Source organism: Vidua chalybeata, chromosome 1 (assembly GCF_026979565.1).
Source record: "Vidua chalybeata isolate OUT-0048 chromosome 1, bVidCha1 merged haplotype, whole genome shotgun sequence".
Classification (NCBI taxonomy): domain Eukaryota; kingdom Metazoa; phylum Chordata; class Aves; order Passeriformes; family Viduidae; genus Vidua; species Vidua chalybeata.
Window position 1 is genome coordinate 43,884,031 of NC_071530.1, and position 25,519 is coordinate 43,909,549.

A 25,519-nucleotide genomic window follows, 5' to 3' on the forward strand; every position below is an offset into this window, starting at 1 on the left:
ATTTCGAACAGTTATTCTATGTTGACAGTGTCAAGTACCAGCTCATCATGTGTAAAGCAGGATGACTTCAGTCCACTATGAACACTTAAATCGTTAAAGGTAAATGATGCTTCAGACATGCAATATATTCCTGTGACAAGACAAGACCAACACATGTTCAAAACTGCATTCCAAAGCAGCACACATGTAGTTGGTGGTGGATCTTTTATTTCTTTTTAATGCAAATGGGGATGTAAAAAGAGGCCATCCACACAGAAAAGTGAAACGTTTTACTTTGTTGGGTAACTGTATTCATGCTGAATTGCAAATACGAATTACAGAAGTGAATGAACTGCAGAGTTGATAGAGCAGATTTTTATAAAGTGAGATCCTCTTCCTAGCTTCACATGTATTTCCATTTACATTACTCATCCCCTGACTAATCAAATACTTTGTGTCATTGTGTCATCTCACCCTTCTGTTCCTTGTGTATGATATTGCATATCTCCACCTCTTGAATCGAATTCAGAAGCAATAACACTGAGTGAAATACAAGCAGTGGAATCCTGCTCTCATTAGCAGAAATTATATCCAGCTCCTGCTGTGACCTTACTTATAAGTACATATGATTTACTACACCAACTTGAACCATCATTCCTTCCAGACCAATACCCACCTCCAAAGCATGGCAAAAAATCCATATCAATAACTGTGCAATCTTGCAGTTCACCTAATGGAGCAAAAAACCCATTCTTCATCTCTGCAGCCAGCAGCTGATATTTTCAAGAAGGGAATTTGATCTTCCCCTTTTATCTTTGTATGTCCTAATGCAACATGCACCTCTGACATTCTGGAGTTCCAGGCATGCACCTCTGGTTTTTTGCTGTGCAGCGGCTTTGCTGACCCCCTCTGGCCACAAGCAGAGCTCCTTGGAGAGTGGCTCACAGATCATCCATGTAGCTCAGTGTGGATGGACCATGATGAACATCAGATTATTCTGAAATCAGCCTTAGCTGAAGGTAGGTTCAATTCAAGACTGCAAAGAGGCAAAACAAATTTTTGTCCCAGAAGCCAAAGGAAAGCTGTCTCTAGTCTGTTGAAAGGAAGAATGGAAATGAAAAGTAAGAGCTCACTTCTTTCCCTTGCAACCTTACATCTAGTCGAGAGGCCTTGCTAGCCTGTATAATCCAGTAGATAATAAAATCAGATCATAAAAACAGCATGCTACAGCCTTTCTGGCTGATTTATGTGCAACCTTACATCCTTGTGCAGTTCTCACAGGAGAAAATCTGGACATGGAAACTTTCACTCCCTATTATATCCCAAGTCCATCTTGGGAATAATTTCCATTTGCATCTGACCCTTTGTATCTCCAAACCAGTCCCCAGTCCCCCATACCAGAAATGTTGACTCCCTTGATCCTGACCTGGTTTGCTTTTCACTTGCCCAGATAATAACCTGGGACTATCAATAATTTGTACAATCTTCCCCTGTCCCCTGCCCATTTACTCACTCTGAGGCAGTATCCCTTTTCCTTTAACTGGGAATGATCAAAAAATCAGAATAAAGCTTTCCTGCAGGTAAATATAGTAATTACTTTCTAATTGTGTCTTACCTGCTCATATAACAAATCACTGCAAGCTCCTCATTACCAGCTCTCATTGGAGATCAAGCACAATGATAACCAGGCACTTGGAAGTAATAATGTGTTTGAAGGGGGGCATAAGTAATAAATCATCCAAATTACTTTCAGTGAGCAGATGAAATGACAGAAATACCTTCAGGGTTTATAGAAGTTAGTCAGCCTGTGCATTACTACAGCATTCCTCCTGGCTGCAATATCAGTGTTTCTGTACCTGCAGCTGGAGAATTTAAGCTTTTGCAAGTAGAGGAGAAGAAGGTCTGCACTGTTGAAGCAGAGGGGTGTTCTGGTCTGCCTTCCCAGTTGTCATACAGTGCGTTACAATATTCGAAATCAGGATCAGGAGTTACTGGGAAAGATAAACATAGGGTGAATATAGGATAGATAGACAGAGTCTGTTCCTTTACATGTTTCCTTAGAAAAGACAAGTTGAAATGACTGTGCTGTAATGAAAGAGTATCCTGAGTCCAGAATAAGCATCCTTGATTGGTAGGTAAGTCAGTGTAAATTACTTAGAGCTGGAGGTTTAGTCCTGAAGAAATTAGGTTTGGAAAAGACATATCATCTGGTGCTAGAATCAAATGCCTTGGACTTGGTTGCCTCCAACAGCAAGTGGAAGGATTTTGAAAGGAGTGCAGCAGGCACAAGAGCTGTGTGGTTTTGGAAAAAGGTTTATGCATGAAGAAGTGGCTCCTACTTCCTCATGCTACCCAACACTCTCCAGTTCAGCAGGCACCAGACATCTTGCCTTGCAGGGGCCAGGAGCAGCTGATATGTAGTGTGCTGTTTCTTTGAGAGGCAGCAGCTCCAGTTGCAGCTGAATTAGTGTTTGCCCACTTACCCTCTAATATGTGAAATAAAAATGCTTCCTAATGTATCACCATGGAAAAGCTGTCAGGCCCTGTTCTAGTCCACTCTTTATGTCAATGTAGTGTTGCTCTGTAGAGCTTGTTGTTCACTCGGTGTTCTTTAAAAACTGGTTCTGAATGTCCAAAGCAGTGGGATTTCATCTCCTGGAAAGTATCACAATACAGGGACTGCATTTCAGCTTTTCAAACATCACTCCTATTTATCCCTTTATGGTTTGCTATATGATGGTGCAATCTAAATAGGTAGAGGGATATGAGGTAGGATTCCTCTCACCTAGTTTTCATCACCTGAAGAATGGACATCAAGTTAAAATTCATCATCCTCAATGTGACCTCTTTTTCTAATGTAAGAGAGGTGTCTCTATGAGGTACTAGTCACCCTCTGGATGGAGTGAATTGCCTGCCAAGAGCCACAGCTACCTTCCACCAAGCATGTAACTTTTACATATGTGAAGTTACTCACTATTTGGGGAGCGTTCAGAAATCTTTTTAGGATGGCTTTGAATCCTCCTTTCCCCTTTCTTATCAGTGCTTGGGAAATGGACACCCTGGCTTGAGTTAGCATCAGTGACACCAAATACGTCCTCTCTTTGGCGAGGTCCTATTTTAAGCTTTTAATCGGAGTCCACAGCTATTTGTGTCATTGTCAAAACTCTTCAAAAGGTCCGGTGACATTGATGGTAGGTCTCTTAGAAGCCAAAGGTTCTGCAGTAACATAAATAGGATCAGCAGCACTAAGTGCAGGTGAAAGAAAAGCCAGCTGCACATCCTTTCTGTCTCCCTTGGCAACAGCATCCTGCCAACAAAAACTGCTGCCAAGTCAAGGCTGGAGAGGAAGGGATGTGCATTTGCAAAGCTGGGGCTGGACAAGCTTTGTGTGAGGGGGGGAGCTGTTAGACCAAGGAATGTTCATGTGCTTTTGAAAATATTTTTGGTTTGTTCCATGTGTTTTTGCACAAGGGAATGCACAGAGACTCTGTCCTTATGAAGAATTTTCATCTGAAATTCCAAATTACAGTCTTTGCAGTTTTGGACCATATGTTTCCATCCATGACAGCACACAGGGAAGAAATCTGTGGTGAATTACTACTTACAGATGTGGCAAATCCCCCAGTAAAGGTTAAAATAAGTGGCGTGGTTCTCTTGTTACACCAGCTGCAGCTTCGTGCTAAATCATTGTTTCAGCAGCAAGCTTTTAATCAGCCCTGAGTTCTAGAAGCTGCTAAACAGGCTGATATTTTTAAGGACCTTTTTTTTTTTTATAATGCACTGAATATCTTTATTTAGAAAAACCTTCAGACTGGAAACAGTAAGGGAAAAAAGTGAACTGCAAATGGCAGGGAGAAAAGGAGCATCATCACAAAAGCACAGAAATGCAAAGCACACCTAAGATTATTATTCGTACGCTGTTTTTCCACATCCTTCATGAAATTATCAAACCTGTGAAGACAGAGTTTGTGTAACTGCAGGTGAAATATGCTTGTGATATATGCACCTGCCTACTCTCCTGATAGGGACTTTTGTCCCCAAAAATCAGCATTGGCGTCTCTGTCAGAGTCCCCATAGCTGCTAATGCTGCCAGATCTCAAACCTATTGTCACAACATCACTTCCTACAGATTTGGCTACAGCATCAAAAAAGAAATCTGGTGGAAACATACTTATTTCCAAGGCCTGGAAAAAATTAGGATGTTCTCACCTGGTATGGTAAGAAAGAAGAAAGAACTGGCTTTTCTCTCCAGAAAAGTATTAGGAATTTATTTTGTGAGGAGCCCATGTAACAAACTGCTTGGGCTGTTGCAGCACCCTTGGGTGCAGCAGGAACTCTGAGTCAAAAACCCTCAAGAAGCCCACAACTTGTTGCTCTCTTAACATTTTCCTGTGCCTTTTGAGGAACTGGTATTTTGCTGCCCAGGACACATTTTTGTGCTCTCCAGGCAGCGTGTTCTTCCAGACAACCAGCTGTGCCAAAGAGACAGAGAGAAACTAAAAAAAGCAAAAAAGGAAAAAAGAAGAAATGGAAGAAGAGAGGCGGGATTATAACTTCAATAATCACAGGACCTGTGAAGTTCTTTATGGTTATGAGTTGAAATTGCCCATTCACCACTGAGGAGTGAATAAAATACAGAGTGAGCATTTTGATGCCAGGGAAGGAGAAAGGGTGATCACAATTTCATTCCCTGTATTTTCCTCTGACAGGAATATTAATATCATTCGAGATAATTGAATAAGTGGAAAGTCTGGTGGAGGTGCAGAAGCAGGAGGTAGATCTCTAAAATCTATCCACACACAAAAAGCTAAGCACTGCTCTGGAGGGAGGGCACTCTGCCTTGAAATAGGGACTGAACAGCCTCACAAGGGCATGCAGCTGGGGTGCTTGTTGCTGTTTTGTTCCCGGAAAACGAGAACTGCCAGCAATCCTCTGGCATCTGAATAGACTCGTGTCAGACAAACTGTATCTGGACTTGATGGGAAACTAAGCTGGAATACCAAGCAGCCCTTCGATCTGCTGGCAGAGAGGGGGACTGGCTCAGTAAGTAATCTAGCCTTGCAGTTGCAAAGGTACTCCATAAAGGAGTGAGCCCTCTCGCTGCACAGCCCTGCAAGACACGCCTGCCTGGGCTGTCTCTGTCCTCATTCCTTCAAACCAGTTCCAACAATAACAGCAACTCCTGTGTGCAACTGCCTCATCAGAGAGATGTATTTTTCCTTTTTCCACTGAGAGATGAAGCTTCCAAATCCTTATGATGTGAGCAGGTGAGGATGTCTGCTGACAAGTCCAAATGATATTTTCAGGTAAGTGCTTACCTTGAACGAGCAGCTAGAGTCAGGCTCTTTCTTTTTATTACCCTCTTCTCAGTAATTACTGTTGCCCTGATTGTCAGTAAGCCTTTTCACAAGCTTGAACAGCTCCAATATCTGTATGTATTTAGCTGAGTAGGGGATCTAAATAATTTCTAAAGCACCTATCCCTGTAGTATCTGTGAGTCTCTAGTGCAGTGTGAGAACAAATAGGGAGCTGCTTGATCTGTGACTACACGACTCTGTTCTTTTTGTATCACGTATTGTTTAACTCTCTGGAGGGCCAGAAATTAATTTTGATTCACAGGCTCACTCTCTCAAAGCCTGTGGTGTAAGCGCATTTTAAAGCAGTAATAGTGGTCTGCGATGTATTTGTATCTTTAAAGGACTTCTTGCCACATGAAAACTATAAGCGCTGCTACTGTTGTTGCACAGGGAGTGACAGCAAGAGCTGCTTAATTTGTGTTTGTACATGTGATTTCCAGAGCTTCTGCTGATGCTGTTTAATGTTACTGTAAATAGAGCTGTTACTCTGTGCGTCTCATTCCCTGCATTTTACCGAATGCTTGTGTGCTGAATTTCAGGTTGATCACTCATCTAATACCAGGGGAAACAGACAATAACTTGTAAGTTAATATCTGGGACTTCTGGCATAACAGATAGACTTTCAGAGAAGAGAAATTTTCTATGCAGGGTAACCTACTTTTTTTTCCCTCAGTTCTGCAACCAATCACAGGGATTAAATTTGCTTAACTCTTTGTTTGTACAAAGACTGCTTTATTGTGAGTGAAAATTGTATTGTTTAGACAGACCACAAAGAAATGACCACAACAGAAGTAATAATACACTCTTTGTACACAGTTTCCACCTATTAAAGATTCATTTTGCTCCCTGTAACGTTTTAGGTTTGTTGAGAGACACATGAGAAGCTATTAGTATGGAGAAGAAAGCTTCCATTGCAAAAAAGCTTTTGTTGTTGTTGTTTGAAGAGGTTTTGCACAATCTTCTCTCGCTATTACTAAGTCAAGACAGGAGCACGGAGAGGCTTTAGCATCCCTCACTGTAGCCACGTGCACCCAAGCCCTGGATCTGTAGATAATGGGTCCTTTGTAGGACAGCTCCCGTTGCTTTCCTTGCCCACGGCAGTCTGAAATAATGAATCCAGCAGTAGGTCTCTGCACAAAAAGCTCTTCCTGACTTTCTAGAGCAAAAATGTTTGCCAAGTGCTGCTCAGGCTGGCTCTGTTTGTCTTGCTGCAAGGTCTGAGGTAGCAGAGGCCAGAAGGGGTCAAACACCAGACTGAGCTCGTTGTGCATTTTCATTTGCTGTAGCAAACATAAATGTGCAGCTCAAAAGTTTCCACTGTATCTCTGGCAATTAGGACTTGATCCAAAGCTCGCTAAAGTCATCGGGAACCTTTCCATGGGCTTTAGAACAGGAGTTACATAAGTTTGTGTTGTTTAAAGGGGGTGCCCCAGGGAGGCTGAACGGATGAGCTGACTCGACAGCCACATGCCTGCTCTGCCCTGTCATGCAAAAAGGCTGTTCTCGAAGTGCCTATGAAGTGTCCCATGCAGCACCAGGCAGTATTAACTCCTGAGGGAAAAAACCTTCTAATGGTTTTCACTGTGCCAGGACAGTGGCTCCTCGTGGAGCCTCCCAAAGTCCAGAGATAAAACAAAGAACATAAGCTGCTGAGGCCTGAATTGCTTATTTTTCCTGTCAAGGAGGGGCACAGTTATGTCACTTGTGTGCAAATAAAAGGGTCACAAGGAAGTTTCCAAGTGGTAGAACCCTGAGGATTTCATAGTCTAGGAAAGCGAAGTACTCCTAACCCCAGACTTTTCTGAGACTCATTGAAGATGTAAACCACAGTCTTTTAAAACATTGCTGTAAAGGAATTACTTCATTTCCTTCACATACACAACTATACACACCATTCCCAGACTCCTCATGTGAGTGTACAGTGGGAAGAAGCACCGCAGGGAGATCCTGTTGAGATTTGAACCATTGCACCCTGTTGTCAGGAAGAAGTTTTTATGGCTAAATGCACATCCACACCCTCTGTGTACATTCTGCTGTTACTCTACTATGTTTCATCCTTGATTTAATTAATTTTGTACCTAATATGCCCTTCCTGGTGCACTGTGCACTATGCAAGACCACAGTTCACACCACAGAGATGTCAGGTCAATCAGCCTTCTTATTAGGGTTGAGTGGATTTAATGTAGCCATAAAATTAGGCTCCAAAAGCATGAATTTGACACATAGCATTTAAAACACAAACCAGTTTGATCTGTTCTGACCCTGAGCTCCTGTACCTTAGGAATGGCCTAAGAAATGGAATGGAAAAAGACTTAATGGTGTGAGCTGACCTTTGAAAATATTATTTGCTATAATGTGCTTGCATCAGTCTGTATTGCTGTTGTGCCAGCAGATCATAAGGACTGCCAGTCCTTACTCCAAAGGGTTCATGCTCTAAGTAAAATCAGCTCTAAGAGCCTTAGGCAGCCAAAAATGAAGGCAAAGACTGCAGGACTGAACTAAACAAGAACTTTTGCTATCTTACCTGGAATATCAAAGTTTGGCAAGGAGGACTTCATAGCAACCAGAAGGCTTCCTTTAGTTGACACTGTTGAGCAGGACGGGAACAAAGAACTCCAGATCAGAAGGCTAAGAAAATGAACCCTCTCCTTTATTTCAAATGCACCGCTCCATATATAGAGAACATCGTGCGGATTAATTTCATTGCTCTTACAGTAAAAACATCCCACACCATTGGTGGACAGTGAATGACACACAGTGGCAGAGCATATCTATAAATAATGTGAATAACAAGGTAGATTAGAGAATTATTTATATTCTTTCACAACTGCTTCCCAGGATGTTGCCTGGTTAGAAAACCTTTCTCTTTCTCTCTGACTGAGCTGAGAATACCCACATTCAGTGGTAGTAGAATTGAAGATAAACTGAGGCACCAGAGAAAAACTGGCATTGTACCCACCATGATCCTTCACTTAGTACGGGTGCATTTGTGAAGCACAGACAGAGGGAGGAAAAGGAAAGAATGTCACGGGTGCTGGATAAGTCCATTTCTGGGACAAATGCCTCCTGTGCCTGAGTACAGAAATTTAGAATATAATTTTCCCAGGCTTAAGCCAAAGCTGCCGATAAGGGCAGTCCAGTATCAGGGAATTCAGTAAGAGCCCCACTTTGTAAGACTTTGCTTATCCTCAACGATAGAAAAGTAAGTGGGAGCTCTGGTCAAGCAAGTTTCTGCAAATCCAGACAGAGCATGCTTGGGTGATGATGCAGAGTATCTAAAAATACCAATTCCAGTTTTGCTTTTGCTTTCCAGCAAATTAATTCTACTTAAAAGGGCCAACAAAACCCACTGTGAAGTCCTTATCATCAGCTGTTCCTCTCTAAATATATAGCACTGGCTATTTTTACAATTATCTGCTAAGCTGAATATTTTTCCAGTAGTTAGAGGCACAGATTAGCTCTGGTGGTTACTGAAGGAATTACTGTGAGCCATCCAACCAGCAGAAAAAATGTCCTAAAAAACTGTAGCTTACAGGGCCACAGTGGCTCTGCAGAGGCTTTTGAAGCAAGAGTAGCAGATGAGCAAAACCTGACTGCCACAACCTGGGATGGCCAAATGTCATGGGAGTTATTGTTTATTGTCAGATAAATTACTTCTGATGTAGTATTTCCTATAAATATTTATTTGTACTTTACTACCCACCTAAAGGTACAAGCTAAATGCATTTGTTTTCCCATGCCTGATGTGTGGTGACCTGCTACCACAACAGACTGCCCTGGAGAGACTATAAATGTTTATAGAGGCAAGCCTCAGATTTATCAGTATTTCAAGAAGTGGAGATGGGTTAGGTGGGTTTTCAGCAAAAGATCAGGGTTTCTAGCCCCAGGGTATGATATGCAGAAAAGCTGACAACTTCTTTATTCTTTCAGGAATATCCTGGAGAAAAATATTCAACCAATAGTGATGGTTTTTTTGTGTATGAGAGAAGATAGTTACACAAAGAACATCCAAAAATTTTAATAGGCATTACAATCTTTGTAATCTAGTATCTCATAATATCTGCCAACGCACTTTATCTTGTGTGCTCAGAACAGCAGGCCCAAAGTTTCCTGGACCACTATTGCCACACACCAAATCCAAAATAAATCGTCATCCTTTCCTCTTTGAATTTGTTCTGTGGCAGCAACTTGTCTTGGCAAGAAATATTAGCCATATGGACACTAGAATATCTGCTTTGACCTTGACCTCAGAATAAGTGCTGCCAAATACGTGAGGATAGCTCCTGCCTTTTATTTCCAAGAGTGATGCTCCATGGGTAAAGCCTGATCTGATCTTCTGGTTGCATCTCAGTGTAGAGAATTCATGGGTTTTAATTTGAATAGGTGTTCTGCTAAGAGCATATTGTCCATGGCTGGCTAGGAACTGGGAAGCAGTATCCCAGATGATGGTTTATTTGGCAGAGATATTTATTCCAGAAATTAAAAAAAAAAAAGAGAGCTAATTTTAGCATCAGGCAGTGGAAAGTGCATTACTTGTAATTGGCTCTCACAATGTTATTTAGTCAGTGTTTTCATCTTCTGGATACTCTTCCAAGTAACAGGAGGCTGCTGGGGGCAAGATGAGCTGAATTTTTTGGTTGCAGAGCTCCACGCTTCTCTGGTTCAGAAATGATGGGTAGTGATCACAGTAGAACATTTAACTGGGTAAGAGGAACAGATACTGCTCCTTTGGTGAGTTTTTGCTACATGTATTGCAATGATCATGAATGGGTGTGAACGATACTCAGGAATCAGAATAAACTCATTTCATCACATTTGCATTTGCCCAACATGAAACAGAATCAGGGCCAGCAGACACCTAATCAGAGATCTTCTTTCATTTTCCCAAGTCCCTGTCTTCCTTTGGCTCTTAACAGACATTCCCAAGGAGTGTACAACTAAATGGCATGACAACACTCATGGAGAAAGCTGGCCAGCTAGGAAAGGTAGAGCAGGGGCAGGAAGGCACTCCACAGTCATGGCTGGAAGTTGATCATGACCCAGTTTGGAGTCCTGCAATTTTGACAAACTCACCTTCCTGATTTGTTAAGACCATGACAACATTTTTCACCTCGATGCTGCTGGTTGAAATTCAGACTAGCACAGTGCTAATGGTGCCATCTGATGATGCTCAGTGGACTGTGCAAAATGGATTTATTCCATGTGCTTCCTGGTAAGCAGAGATCCACATTACACTCGACAGCTTCAACATATGGAAATGGTGACATGTGATTGATGTGGTCCCTGCAGGTCATGCTAACTCACGGCGTATTAGCCCTGCATCCCGGGGAGGCTTATGCTACTGCAGCTGCCCACCTCCATTATCTGAACTAGGAATAAATGAAAGAATTGATGTTCCCAGCGGTGTGGATCTGGCACGTCGTGAAATTATGTGCAGCACTGAGGGAGGTGGGAGGCAAAATTCACACAATTCAACCCCACAGCACACGTGAGCACAGAACAGGTTACAACCAAACTTTGGTTATGGGTGCGAAGGGCAGTTGTGTTAGATCACAATGATCACAATGTTTTTTAAAATGGCTGGGATAGCTGTGTTTGCTTGTTAATTTTGGACATTTGGATTGACTAGATTTTCAAAAGTCGCTAAGTAAAGCGCAGCATGTATAACCCAAGTAGCCCTCTCATCAGACATCCCTTCTTGACCTAATTTTCAGCAAGGCCTAAGCAGCTGCTCTTTCAAAAAACAGATTGCTTAATGGCAGCCAAGACTGGAGGCAGCCAAATTTAGGATTTTGTGGCCAAAGGAGTGAGCAGTCTAAGGTTTCTCATAATGATATGGATATTCATCTGGACACCTCCTGGCCACGATGAAAATGAGGACGTCTGTTGTTTCTGCCCCTGAAATGCAGAATGCTCCTTAGCTTCTCCAGGGGAATCACTTGCCTATGGCATTTTAAATCTTCACATAAGTCAATACTGCAAGGTCAATACTACTCTTTCTTTGCCACAGAAATTCTCTGTAATCTTGCTCATCACTCTCATGGTCATGGGGTCACCACAGCTCCTGCAGATTTGTCTTTCTCTTCCTACTTTTGCAGAGAAGCAGACAAAGTTGGATGTTAACTCTTCTGTCCTTCTGCAGAATATGGAAGGTATCCTTCCTGCCAGATACAGAAGCTATGCTGTCCCCATCCACCGCTTCCTCTCCAGTATCTCATCCTCTTTTTGTGTTTTTTTCTCAGGTGTTCTACTCATCTTGGCACTGACAGAAGAGCTGGTGTTTTCTGTTCAGGTACTGTCTCCCACTGTCTCCTCCTCTCAGGGCTTCCCGATGAACGCTACAACTATCACAGCTATGGGAACAACACCTCACCGCAAAGACCACCACACGGCAGAGCCCCTTCCCACGTCTGCTCAAGCCATGTCCCACCCCATCAGCCTGGTGGAGAAAGCCGCTTCCACCGGGCAAGAGCAAGAGAGTGGCCCTCGCATCGGTGAAAAGGAAACTTACCATTTGTACAACCAGAGTGCTTTGTACTCAGGACAGTCTCGCCCCAAGGGGAAAATATTCCAGGTTTTCAAAGGCAACTTCTCAGAGTCAACAGAGCCTTACCTAAAGACGACCCTGCACTCTCCCTTCCCTACCCTGAGGAGCCCTTTCACAGACCACCCATATCAGTCCCAGACCACAGCATCCAGTGATCCAAATGGAATGGGGCTGGCAAGAACTACACATTCAGACCCTTCTCCCCACCACAACACCTCGGGAAGCCTTAGGGAAGCAGAGCGAGGGGATGGGACCGAGGTAGTAGTGCAGGAGGCAGATTTTGCCACCACAACTGCTGGACCAACTGATCCTGAAGCAGTGTCGGTGCCTTTTAAACCCACACGCTATGGCATGTGGGATATGCTGAGCAAAAACAACTCTTGGGTAACCTTGAATCTCAGTACAAATGTCCCTCTGTTTGCTGGCTCTGGATCTGCTACAGCAGCAGCTGGTCACTCAGTTCAGACCAGTTTTGACGTCAGCATCTCATCCCCAGCAGCGGGAGACCCTGAGGGACTCACTCCGACGCAGCACAGCACGGTGACCAATGCCACGTCGCCGGGCAGTGCTCTCTTCTCAGTGCCTGCCACCAGGTTGTCCAGCTCCACCTCCACAGCTGGCTCCACCGCCACCGGGAACTTCCTGAACAGACTGGTTCCTGCTGGGACCTGGAAACCAGGTGTGCAAGGAAACATCTCCCATGTCACCGAGAGGGACAAACCCCAGCACAGAGCAACCATCTGTCTCAGCAAGATGGACATTGCCTGGATCATTCTGGCTATCAGCGTCCCTATATCCTCATGTTGTAAGTTAATTGTCACTTTATTTTGCTTTCTCTTTCCTTAATATTCAGATTTCGGCCCATGATTCAAGGGCTAGCTGGAGACTAACAGAGGCAGGTCAGCTTGGGATGGATGAGATGCACAGGCACCACGTCCACTGACCAAAGTGTTTAACTTCAAAATGCAGGACTCAAATGTTACAGTCAAAGCATACTCGCTCTATTGCTATTAAAAATCTTATAGGGCAACTCTCGATTTGAGGGTGTAACACTAGCCTGAACAACTCTAGAATGTGAAGAAGCTTTACTCCAAAATGTTCAAGACACTGATCAAAAACTTGATCAAAGACAGTGATTTTTTCAGACACTGATTCTTTTATCTAGGAACTAGTATTTGCTGCCCTGAAATTGGATTTTAAAAGCCCACTGCTAACCCAAAGGATTAATAACATCTGTAATGACTAATAATTCAGGAAACACCAGTTTTCCAGTGCAATAAAATATTTCATTGCAGGTAGTGCATGAACTATCCGATTTAAAAATCTGATGACCAAAATGCTGGTTTCATCCATTTCAATTCCAATTTACAGTTGCCAAGGGAAGAGAAAGAAACCTTGGCCTTCAGACACCTGGAGTCAGCCACCTGCAGGACCAGGGCAGGTTAGGTTTCTAGAGCTGGCTCAGGGTCTTGTTGTTTGACTCAATTACAAAAAATACATGGGAAATTATGAGCAAGCTTGTGAGTGCTTGCCAGGATGTCCGGTGCCTAGCTGGGTTTTATCAGCTTGATGAGACAACATATTCTCTGGGGTCTCAATGTCATGGGTTGTGATTATTCTGAGCCGTCTGGAGTGAAACAAAACCAAATATTTCCCAGCCTTTGCTGCCTGAGGAAACATAAAGAGGTAGCAGCCAACATACTGAGTATTAATGCTGTTATTTATGAGCTGCACTGAGGACAAGGCTAGATGAGCTACATGAGCCAGTCTCACACACAGCTTACTCCAGTCAAAAAGGACAGTGCTGCTTTCTCCTGCTCTTTCTCATGTGCAGGCACCTGATCCTGCCCCTCTCCTTCGCCTGGGCCTGACTTTTCACCTCTTCAAGGCACTTTCAGATTGTTAAAGTGGCCAAAAATTATTCACTTTACTCTTTGGCACTTTCTGTCCACCCAGTGAGCTGAATCAGCTCCCCACAGAGTCAGACGAGCATGAGACCCAGAAAGGATGAGGCTGCAGGAATGCAGACCTGGAGAGGGGACCATACTAATCCTTTCAGCAGCTGCAAATTATTGGATTGGGTCAGCATATTTGTTAGATTCACACCTCTGGGACCATCAATTCTGCTATTGCTAATGTGGTTAAAACCACAAGTGAGAACAAAGGTAAAGGCTAAAAGATGGGCAATCAAAGAGAAACCAAAGCAGAATTTGCATGTGCATTTCTGTGCAAGATGGAGAGGAGAAAGTGTGACTTAGCAAGCATGTGGTCAGAAGCAGCAATATTTGATGATTTGATGAACTATGCCTAGTCTGTCCATCAGTAGAACTAGAGAATCAAATAAATTCTTCCAAGAATTACGCTTTGGGCCAATATCCAAAAAACCAGCTAAGCTGGATAGACAGCATCTAAATACAAAATAAGAAGTGTAAAACCATACAACACAAGCATGGGAAGTATAGCCAGTGGTTAAACTGGTCTGTGCGTGCAGAATGCCATATATGAGGTGAATAATAATAACAACAGTAACAAGAAGAATAGTAATAATAATATGAGAAGTCTGATAGCAAGAGTGCTAACCCACTGTTCATTAAATAGAGGTGTTAGCACCTTTCTTCTTCTCGTTTGTGCCATGTGTTCATGTGACTGCCTATTCTAGTTCTTATGCTCATAAACTACATCTTTTTTTAAAAAGTGAAGTGCTATTTTGAAAGTTATCTGTATCAGCTCTAATATAACTGAGTGTTTAAACGATTCAGGTATTTAAGTCCTGCTTGCAAGACCAGATTCCTGAGGATGGCCTTCATCCGGACTCTGCTTTTAAAATCCGGGGATCCTGGGATGTATTTCGGAGTCGAAATGAACGGCAGGCAGGCATTTAAGTGGTATTTTTGGGGGGTGATCTGGCTTTAGTGCCTAGGAAATTGATTTTATCCCGACGTTTCGCTGTCTAAAGCGTGCCGCACACCGGAGGGACGCTTTGCTGCGTGCGCGGTGCGAGGCGCACGGGCTGCGCGCTGCGGGCTGTCCGAAGGGGACTGTCGCCACCTCCCGGGCACAAGCGCTGCAGCGGGGGACAGGCGGCCCGCGCTGGCACATGCTCCTCTCCTCTGGCCTAGAGCGGGCTGACGCCGGGAGAAAGATGAAGAACCGATATTTGGGTTTCATTTCATCTTCAAACAGGGAAGAAGTTTTCCAAGAGAGGTTCTCACAGTTGTTGTGGGCACGGGTTGAGAAGCAAATATTGTCGTGCTCCTGCCTTGGGATGCTGGAAGGCTATAGAGACACAATCCCATGCTCTTAAATATCTGAGCTGACTTAGGAGGGATCAAGCCACGGGGGGAGTCACTGAGGACCCCTGACACAGGAGGTTACAGCTATGGGCTGGTGGCTCTGCACTCAGGCTGGCACCTTCAGCATCAGGCAGAGAGCCAGCCTCAAGGCAGAAAAGTTAGCCACACACCCTGGAAAGACATGGAAAGAGGTGAGGAGAGGCAGCCCAGAGCCTGTGCGTGAGGCTGCAGAGCTGCAAGAATCCAATTAACTCACCTCCCTAATGAGGGGTGCCCCCGAGCTGAGCCAGCTCGTTGACCTCCAGGCTGTTTTTCCAGAGCCTTTGAAGAGCTGTGCAGTGTCCAGAGCATCTCTCCTCTGCCAGGAGCTCTTTGTCTTTCTATATAATTTCTCCTCTGTGTGAGGAGTTACAAGGAAGCTGGAAAAGGTTTCTTTGGAGGGCTTCTGGGCACAGCTTGTGCTATGCAGAAATCCTTGGAAGGGAAAACACATCATGATACTGCAAAGATGTCTCTGTCCCTCTCTGATCCCTACACGCTGCTTGCTGTCACGCCTTCTAGTGACAGGCACCTGTTACATGAAAACCTGTAGGCATTTGAGCTTCTATAGCAGGGGAAGTGACTTGCTAGAGAGCAACCACAGGAGCTTTTGTCTCCTCAGCCCCACTGGAAGAAGTGCTGGGATGCTGCACTCCTCCTCACAGAGTACAGACCCTGCTGGAGTTTCCTTGCTGGCCCATCCCTTCCATGGGGATTTGCACCAAAGAGCAGGAAGGAGCAGAGTGTTTGTTCAGCATCACTGTGCCCTGATATCTGAGCCCCACTGAGGACTGGCAGGTCCCACCAGCCTTGCTGGTGGCACAGCTCAGGGGCAGTAACACAAGCCTGAAGATCTGTGTCTCAAGAACTCCCCTGCTTAAATAAGAGCTGGGATTTAGCCTCCCACCCTTCCCATACATATTTCTTTACAGATACACAGATTTCTGAGTCCCACTGAAATCCCCGACACAGCCAGAAGAGTAATTCTTTGAGTAGGAATGCACAAGCCATGTCTGCTGCATGAACCTAGGGAAATCATTTCACCTTTTGGCAGCTAAGTTTCATGGTATAAATAATGACAGTAATGTTGCTAATGCCATGGGAAGGCTGCAAAAATGAAGGATTCTGTATCATTCCCTTCCCAGAATAGCAAAATCATATATAACAGTGATGTCATTATTTTCTTCATGTCACAGTTTGAGTTGGGTTTGCAGTGTCCTTCAGGCAGCCTTGAACATTTTTGTGCACGTGCTGTTGTACGTGTGTAGGTGCTTCTGTCTGCAATGCAGAACAACAACAATATGAGCTCATTTTAAAACCCACCGTTCCAGTCCATGGGCTCCTGGTCCTTGCGTCACTGTAACTACAGAATGACACAATAAAATGTAGAAGAACAGGAACTTGCAAATCAGATGCACAGAAGTCAATTTATCCAGTCAGTTCTGCTGACACAGGAGAACATGAGAGGAAGGCTGAGCCTCTCAACACAGGCATCAGCAGAACTCAGAGAATATGTGAAGAATTGCCTTGGGCCTAACCTCACTTAGCTCACATTTCATGCACTGGAATGCTTTCCAAAATTACCTCACTCACCTTCTCCACCACAAAACCTATGTTTGCTTTCCAGTCTGAAGCGAGAGAGATCCCAAACCCTGAGCTTAAGCCCAGTTCACCCTGAGCCCAGGTGTGAACTCAGGCTGAGCTGGAGTGACTCCTGTCTCCAGATGTAAGCAGCTGTAGTCAACAACCAAATCCATCCTGATACCTTTATCACAGCTAAATATGTGCTGCTAACCAGGGAAATAGAAAGAAATACGGAAAAAGCACTTTTGGTCATTGAGGAAAGGGTTCTTTAAACTTAGTTTATGTTGTGATCTGCAGGCGTAAGGAGAAGTAAATGAAGATCCTTCACCCTGAATATTGCATGACTTTTAAGTGCTTACAATTTCAGGTCTGTTAACACCGTGTTTTGGAAAGTGGGGGAAGGGAGTATGCAGCTGTGTAAGATTGGTAAAAATATTTTAGTGAGTTGAAGGGAAATACTTAGAAAACTGTAGGGAATTGGTATGATGTCATTACACTGCATTAATGAAGCTGGATTGAATGTGGTATATAATCATAGTTTTTTGGTTTTTTTTTTTTAATAAACCACTAGAAGATTAGAAAAGAGACATAGAATTACTTAGGAGTGGAGAAATGCAACATAGTTCCACTTGTGCCATGATGTAGCACAAAAAGAGGCTGGAGCCTACATATATAGGAGAGATTTCTGACAGCATAGTGGAAGTTTTTAATAAAAAAGGCAAAAGAACATGGAGGAAATTATGGTTGAAGGTGAAGGTATTTACACAAGAGTAATGTATGCATGTCCCCACAATAGAAATTAAACTTTGAAACAAAATTTGTGGGAATGGGATGGATATCTGGTCACTCTGTATCCTTAAATAAAAGTGAGTATTTTCCTGTGAGATGTGCTGTATCTTAAATACAGATTATGTTAAAGGTAACAGGTGAAAGTCTCCTGGTGTGCAGGTGCTAGATGGGTGACAGTGGGTGATGGACACGTTCCCACCAGCCTAGAAATTTGTAAGTCTGTGAGAATCTTATTTCTCCCATTTGTGGGATGGTTTATGTCCTGTTTCATAGGTGGGGGGACAGATAATGCAGATGTAACTTGCCCTATGGCCAAAAAATGTCCAGTGTCGGAGCTGGAGCTCATCAGTAGCTCAGCCCCTTGACATGTGAAAAGACATGGGTTAGAAATGCTTCCAGAATCTCTGAACCTCCAGATATTTCCTAACATGTGTCACAGTCTCTGTACAAGGCAGGCTGACACAGGGACAGCACTGACATGTCCTTCTCATGGCACTCGCTATTGACTTGAACATTGAGCAGGCAAAGGGAAGTTAGTTGAGATTTTCTGACTTACAGGAAGCAACCAGAGGATTGCTTGAAAACCAGGGAAGAGTTAACCACATAATATACCAGGATACATAAGCAGGGTTGCAGCTACTAGTTCTCTCTTCAGCTCTGTTGTTGTCATTACTGCCATTTGTGCCTTCCAAACCATCTCAGCCCTCCGTGTATTTCATCCACCTAATATGGCCTCCCTGGCCATCAGAGTTGTCTGCCTGGAAGAGTTTTCTGTAATACATGTAATTCTAATAATGGCAACAAAAGGATATCTAGGAATATAAAAGCTGTACCCTGGTCCTAATAGTCTGGAAGTGGGAGATCCTATGCTGGCTACTTTAATTTCACTAAAATATGCCCCAAATATGGCATGTTATGTGGTAGATGTGGCACTTAGTGCCGTTGTTTAGTGGTGGATCTGGCAGTGTTAAATTAATGGTTGGACTCAACATTCCTAAAGGTCTTTTCCAACCTAAATGATTCTATGATTCTGTGAAAAGGGCAGTTAATATAAGATGAAGAGGGAATAGCCCTATTCCAGCCCTGCAGTCCTCACTCACCCTCTTAAATGAGATCTCCTCTGCTTTGAATTGGGGCAGCTTAGGTAGACATCCTTCTGTTGAAATACATATTTGTGGAAGCTCAGGGACCCATTTTCCATGTTCTTCCATCCATTTTCTTGTGTGTGCACCACGGTTGGAGGCCAAGAATGTAATTAAAAGAGGGAGAATTATTTCTGTATGTATCTACACATGGCAAGGCCATTTCCTGCTGGAAGAAGCTGGGATCTCTCTCAACTCAGCGTCACCGGCTTTCCAGCCCTTAAACCCCAAATTTGATACTTCTCTGTCAGCAGCCACAATATTTTATAAGCTGTAAAACCTCAGGCTTTCAAAAAAAAATTTGCACAGAATTGACTTTACTGGGGCTCTCATGTCCTCAGGCACCTTCAGAAATGCTCTGTGCCTTAGGGATGGATCTCTTGTTGCTGGAGTACTGAAAAGCTCCAAGGACTGTTGAGTCTCACCAAGTCCTGCATCACTTCCTAATCTTCCCAAGCCTGCAGGCTGGGGTTGGACATGGAGAGGGCAGCAGCCAAAGTAGGGATAAAAGGTGCAGCCCTTCAGGAGGAGAGGCATTTCCCCAGGCAGGGAGAGCAGTTCTGGGGGGCCATGAAGTGCAGCAGCAGGATTCAGATTATTGGGCTATGAGCAAATGAAGTCGTTAGTGACAGAACTGCCTGAACTGAAAGACATTGATTTTTTTTATTATTATTACTCTTAGTAGTTTATTGTCTTTTTTTTTAAATAGAACTTCAGCCTTGCTCTTTTGTGTTGCTATTTTTATGTGGTAGATGGGATAAGGAATTAGATCCATGGCACATGGGTAGCTGCAATATTTGTCAAAACATACATAGCAGCAGTGATCTCTCTGCAGTCTTTTCTTTCCTCTGAGTTATCATTCTAATACATAATTCTACCTGTAGCTGAGGAAATAATATATTTTTCTGCTTCATGAATATTTTCTCTTCTTTTCTACCGTGAGGGATTTAGAAATGATAGAGGGAATTTACAGCAGGGCATTTCCTATTTCACAGGTACAAGTACATGTGCAGCTACCTGTCTGCATAAATCAGGTAGATTACAAACACAACTGGTCAATGAATTCCACAGGTGTAAGGGAAGCAGACAGAGCTCACACATTACAGCTCTGAGCAAACCCTTGCACACGCCCCAGCTTGTGCCTGAGCGAGGGCCAGTGGGAGCAGTAAGTCTGCTTGCCTGTCTCTTGTAAAGTTGCCGAGATTACCCATCTGAATGGCAACAGAGATGAATAAACTGAAAGAAATTCCAGAAAATAACACTCAGCCAGCTTTGTGTTCAGCTGCCTGCTGGGAGAGAATTACCTGGGCATTTCTGGGGCCAGGGATTGCTGTGGCCCTGGGACCAGACAGACTCCTGAACATCAGGAGTTTCACTTGCTAGTCACTTTGTCTTGCCTAACTGCTCTACTTTAAGTTCAGATATTTCAGATTGTAAAAGCTTAAGTGAGCTCCACAGGTGAGAAAAAAAACCCACTCTCAGACATTACCCAATGCCCAGGCAAGTGTGGGGGAACAGGCTACCTTTACCAGTAGATTCCACATCCCATGGCTGATGGAGATAGGCAGAAAAACCCCAGCTTTTGCGTTAACACTATCCTGGAAGTGTAAGGTATGTGAGACTGGTGCCACAGGGGATCTCCACACCACCTTATCCCTCTCTCATCCTACTCAGGAATCCGTCTGTTCCTCTGGCTGGTTGCTGATGTGTTAGAACATGGTCACAAACCAAAATCCAAGTTACAAATGGCAGACAACAGAGGTAGGGATCAGGACAGAAGCTTTTGGTATTGAAGCCACACAACTGCGGCATTTATGAATTTGCTATTTGAAATAGGACAGGTATCTCTCACTGCCCCTTGCTAATGTGCTCATCACTGCAGCCTCTGAACACACCAGATGCAGAAAAGATCCCCACAGAAGCATCTTAGTCCCTGAGGAATGCCTTCTCTCCTAGAGGGTCTGTAAATCCCTGCTTAGGTATTAAATTGCCATCAGTAACAACAACAAAGCTTTTCATTAATCAGGCAGCCGCATCTTGAAGATTATACATTCACATCAAAAAGAAAGTAATAACTGCATATTCTGCCAAGCCCAAAGCCTCATCTGCTTGGCCCAGATTCTGACATAATTGTGTAGGGTTTGTTAGCAGAGAGATGGGACTGACTGAGACTGAAGCATATGAACGCAGGTCACCAGCCCTCTCCATAAGTAACAAAAAGTACAAATCCATGGTACTGATGAGTCCTTTTTGAAAGGAAATAACCAGATTTTTGACATGTTTCTATTGACAGCAGTTCTGCTGACAGTCTGCTGCATGAGAAGGAAGAAGAAAACATCTAACCCAGAGAACAACCTGAGCTATTGGAATAATGCTATTACCATGGACTACTTCAACAGGCATGCTGTAGAGCTACCAAGAGAGATCCAGTCACTGGAGACTTCAGAGGTACCTTGTTTGCAGAACTGGTGCCTGGAAACTGTAACTGATGCCATGCTGGGAGAAGGGGAGAGGGAGTCATATTAATAAAGCCTTGAAATCCCTACACATGTTCAGGGGAACAGCTTTTAGGGAAGGACTCACTCCTACACATGTATTAGATGGGATAAACATCTCAGCAAAACGGGATTGCCATCCTATTCCCAGCCACTGCAGATGTGTTCCGTATTGCTGCGTGGTGGTGGGCGTTAACCACCTCTTGGTGAATTTGTTTCTGGGTTTCTCTTCCTTGTGAGCCTACAGCCAATGTCAAGCCATGCCGGGATGGCTTAAGGAGAGCCCTTTGGGCTGGCTCATTACTGACAGTCAGTCTACTGTGCATGTGCCACACTGCATTAAAAAAGGAGGCTGCTGGGAGTTAATAAAACAAAGAAATTTTGTATGTTTATGTCTCAGTAGCTGCCTGTCACTTCTCAAATACCAGTTCAGGGAATGAGTGTTCCCACTACAAAAGTAATCAGAACATCAGTATGTGGGGGAGTGTGGTGGTGTGGTGTACACTCATCAGCCTTTACTTAAGGTTTGGTGGGATTATTCACACATGAGCAGGTGATCCTACTGATAGAAATCTATTCCCTGGCCTCAGAGACAGAGAATAATTCAGTTTAGTTCAAAGATAATTAAAACCTAGAAACAGTGGAGAGTCTGAGTTTATGCTAAAATTATTTTCAGATCAGCTAGCTGACTAGCTCATGTGACTAAATTAATTAAAAAAAAAATAGTTTGGAAAGGAACCTCTAAGATGTGATTAGATAGTCACAGTCACTTCATTAACCCCACTTTGCTGGCAATCATGTTGCTCAAACTAAGGCAGGACTTGGTCTAGCTTGCCCAGAATCAAATGTCAGGCCTATTCACACACAGGATGATCTTCAAAAGCTGTCTCATTTAAACCTGATCAGAATATGACTGAACTGGGGCATACTCAGGTGGACCCATATGTGTGGCTTTCTAACCATAAAAAGAAGTTGCAAATGCATCTTTGAGGAGTCAAGCCCAGCTGAGAGATAGGAAACACTTGCAATAAAGTCAATAAAGTAAAAAAAAAACAAAAAAAAAAACCAAAAAACCCACCAAAAAAACCACAAGAAATGTGAAAGCTCCAAAGGGACTGGAAGTTTGGTGCAGCTGACTTCTGGGTCCCCAGGCTGAGAAAGAATCAGCAGACACTCAGAGGAACTTTTCACTCACAGCTCCTCCTGCCTGACAAAGGCAAAAACCAGCTCACCAAACCCTGCTCTCCAGAGTCACAGCCCACAACATTCAGGCACCTTTGGGGGATCGGGAGGAATGCCCTGTGTGCTCGCAGAGGTTGAAGGGTGTGAAATGCTCAATCTGCTTCTTTCTTTTTCCCTTAGGACCACCTGTCTGAGCCACGCTCCCCGGCCAACGGCGACTACCGCGATAGCGGGATGGTCCTGGTGAACCCCTTCTGTCAGGAAACGCTGTTTGTGGGACACGAGCAAGTCTCTGAAATATGACCCCCCAGCTGCCCCCATACTGCAGTTTCATCTCTACTGTCTCCAAATTATAAATAAATATATATATATATATTATAAATATAACCTTTGTGTAACCCTGAACTACAAGAAATGTTTTCAGCTTTTCTTTTGTCCCTCAGAATTGTCAGCCCCTTTTTTATAAGTGTGGTAAAACTTTACAGAACAAACTGTGGCTTTATAAAATAAAGGTATTTCTAAGCAAAACATCTGTCAAGAGGACTGCATTCTTTCTGTGACTCCAGTACTGCCTGAGCACCAAATGGGGTGAGCCCTTTACTGTCCCACTTCCAGTCTGAGCTCCAAAACTCTTTTATATGAGCAACAACAAGAATGGCCCTTTTTCCTGCATAAGTGTTTTAACCACACTACACATTGGACTCACAGCTGCTACACTTCAGTCCAATAAGCCTAGAATTATTTCCTGAAAAGAAGGCATGTAGAATGCTCCCTTCAAAAGAACAGAAAATTCATTTCAATTTATCAAAAATCTTGCAATCTGGTAACTAGGGACTACCACCAATTGAATGCTGTAGCTTTGACCACATTTCCACTTCCCCACTATTTTATTTATCTTGTGTGTTTAGACTGCTGGTGCCACTAAATCAAGTTTCCTCACACCCTCTTCTCCTCTCTGGGACTTTCCTTTCCCCCTTAAGAAGGAAAACACAGCATTTTGGAGCAAAATGGCAATTCCTTCCTACCCTGTTAAGAGCTAGATTGCAGACTAATAGTGTTAGGGGAATAGTAAGGGTGAACAAATATTAAATGATGGATTAAAAATAGGTTGCTGCAAGGCGAGATTAAGATGGAACATGGAATGACTTGGCCCAAATCGATGCTCTCTCTTTGAATAACCCAGAACTGTTACTGTGGGACCAATTATAAGTTTTGCTTCTCAAAATACTTTTTTAAATCATTCAGCAAGTGAAATGACTTCTGTCCTTTGAAGTCTTGTCCTCCTTCTCCCCACCTCTGGCCACCAGTTCTGCTAGACAATTTTCTGCCTTCACTCCTCACTTCATCAGGAGCAGGCTGTGAGGGGCAGTTTAGCCCCTGCTCCAGCTGGCTGCTCCTTGTCACTGGCTGCTCAGGTTTAATGCTTGGCTGCATGAAAGGGAAGTTTGAGCAGGACAGGGTTAGTGTAGCATCATTAACCATATGCCTTGTTCGAGGTGAGCCACAGCTGGTACTAGAAAAGAGACTTACAGCACTGGCACATCTGGTCCAGCTGTTCCCACTTGCCGCCAGGGTCCCAGTGGCTGCTGTTGGTCAGAGCAACAACTTTACTAAATGATGGCTGGAGTCAGACCCAGACTTGGCTCAGGGGGCCACAGAGGCCTTGTTGCACCTCCTTTCTCCCCATCTCATACATGCACTTCTGCTGTGCCAAGGCACAAACCTGAATGTGGACTACAGGCTTCTGGAAACTGGAAGATTGTAATGTTACAGGGACTCTCCTGGGTATTTGTTTCTTTACTCAGCATCAGAGAGTAATGCAGGGCTTTCTCATGAGGTGATGGGGCAGGCAGAATGACAAGGCTCTGTATGAGCACTTTGGGATATATCTTTTCACCGTGGGATAAATGCTACGCAATACGATACCAGCGATCCTCATGATCAATTACTAAATAACCTCCTAGAAACCACTGTTTGATAGGAGAGTAAAAATTCCCTGAGGGTGTTGGCAAGAGCAAAAGCAAACCCACAAGGATCTTTGTTTTTATTTAAAGAGGGAGGTGGACAGAGAGAACAAGGTTACAGAAAACTAAATTCAGTTCTTTGAAAAAAGAGTCCATATTATTACATTTGTTTTCTGTACATGGTATTACTTTTGCAAGGGAGATTTTCCTTATTTGACACAGAGCAACTACACTGAAAACACTGTGTAAGAAATACTGGAGGATGCTTCCCATTTAACCAGCACAGTTTGCTTGGTAATCTAAAGGCAGAATACCTAAACTAGCTAAAAGTATTTGCAAAGCTGAGAGATGCTGTGCTGTTCCCAGTCTTCACACAACCTGGAAATGGTGACCTGACTTAAGCAGCCTTGCAATTCTCCAACTTAAAAAAAAACAAGTGAAACAAACTCCAGCTATCAACCCGGCGAGCCAGGATTAGGCACCAGTGGAAGATAGGGATTTCTGATTGTATCCTGTCTCGCCAAAGACTCACCACTGCCCCTGCACAAACCTACACTGCATTAGGGCAATGCCCAACATCAGCACATTACAATCATGCCTACAAAGATGCACACACGGTGATCCTACACTGGATCCTGGCTGTGAAGTATCCCTGTGTGTAGGTAGAAAAAGCTGGACCTAACATTGTGTTGTGAAGGATTGCACTGTATCAGGAGCACATCCTACTTATTATTGCCTATAAACCCACCTGATCACTAGTAGCTAAAGAATAGTGATATAAAAAGAAGAGCAGGGGAAATCTCCCTCTTTCCCTGCAGTAAGTCTCTAGGATTGTTTTGCCCTTTTCTTTCAATTCACAGTTGCCTCACTTTGTCACCATGCTACACAGGCAAAGAAGTGAAACAGGCCCTTGCTGAGCAGACAAAGTGCAATTGATTATATGAAGTTAAACTCACTGAGAAGGGGTGGACATGAGGGTGCTTGTCCTTATAAAATCTGCTGAGATTGTCTCAATATCCCTGAGATATTGAGCTGCAGCAGACACAAGGGAACATGCAATGCTCTACAGTGGCAGAAGGCTGGCTCGGCTCTGCTCAGTTGTGGCCCAGTTAACTCCACGGAAGTTTGGGTTTTGCTAAGTTAGAAAA

The 25,519-nt window shown here is 43.7% G+C and overlaps 1 protein-coding gene across 5 annotated transcripts in view; it reads left to right on the forward strand.

Moving 5' to 3' along the window:
• Window positions 1–22,937, forward strand: part of TMEM108 (transmembrane protein 108) — a 246,634-nt gene extending 223,697 nt beyond the window's left edge. For 3 of the 5 annotated variants that reach the window (XM_053965425.1, XM_053965420.1, XM_053965411.1), the window contains 3 exons: window positions 11,579–12,688; window positions 21,024–21,178; window positions 22,588–22,937. In XM_053965425.1, the coding sequence (XP_053821400.1) occupies window positions 11,579–12,688; window positions 21,024–21,178; window positions 22,588–22,710 (1,388 nt within the window). In that variant the 3' untranslated portion in view covers window positions 22,711–22,937. Of the gene's footprint in view, window positions 1–5,112; window positions 5,286–11,578; window positions 12,689–21,023; window positions 21,179–22,587 lie in introns of those variants that run through there. The other 2 variants (XM_053965431.1, XM_053965426.1) reach the window with 2 other exon arrangements.
• Window positions 22,938–25,519: the final 2,582 nt, after the last annotated feature.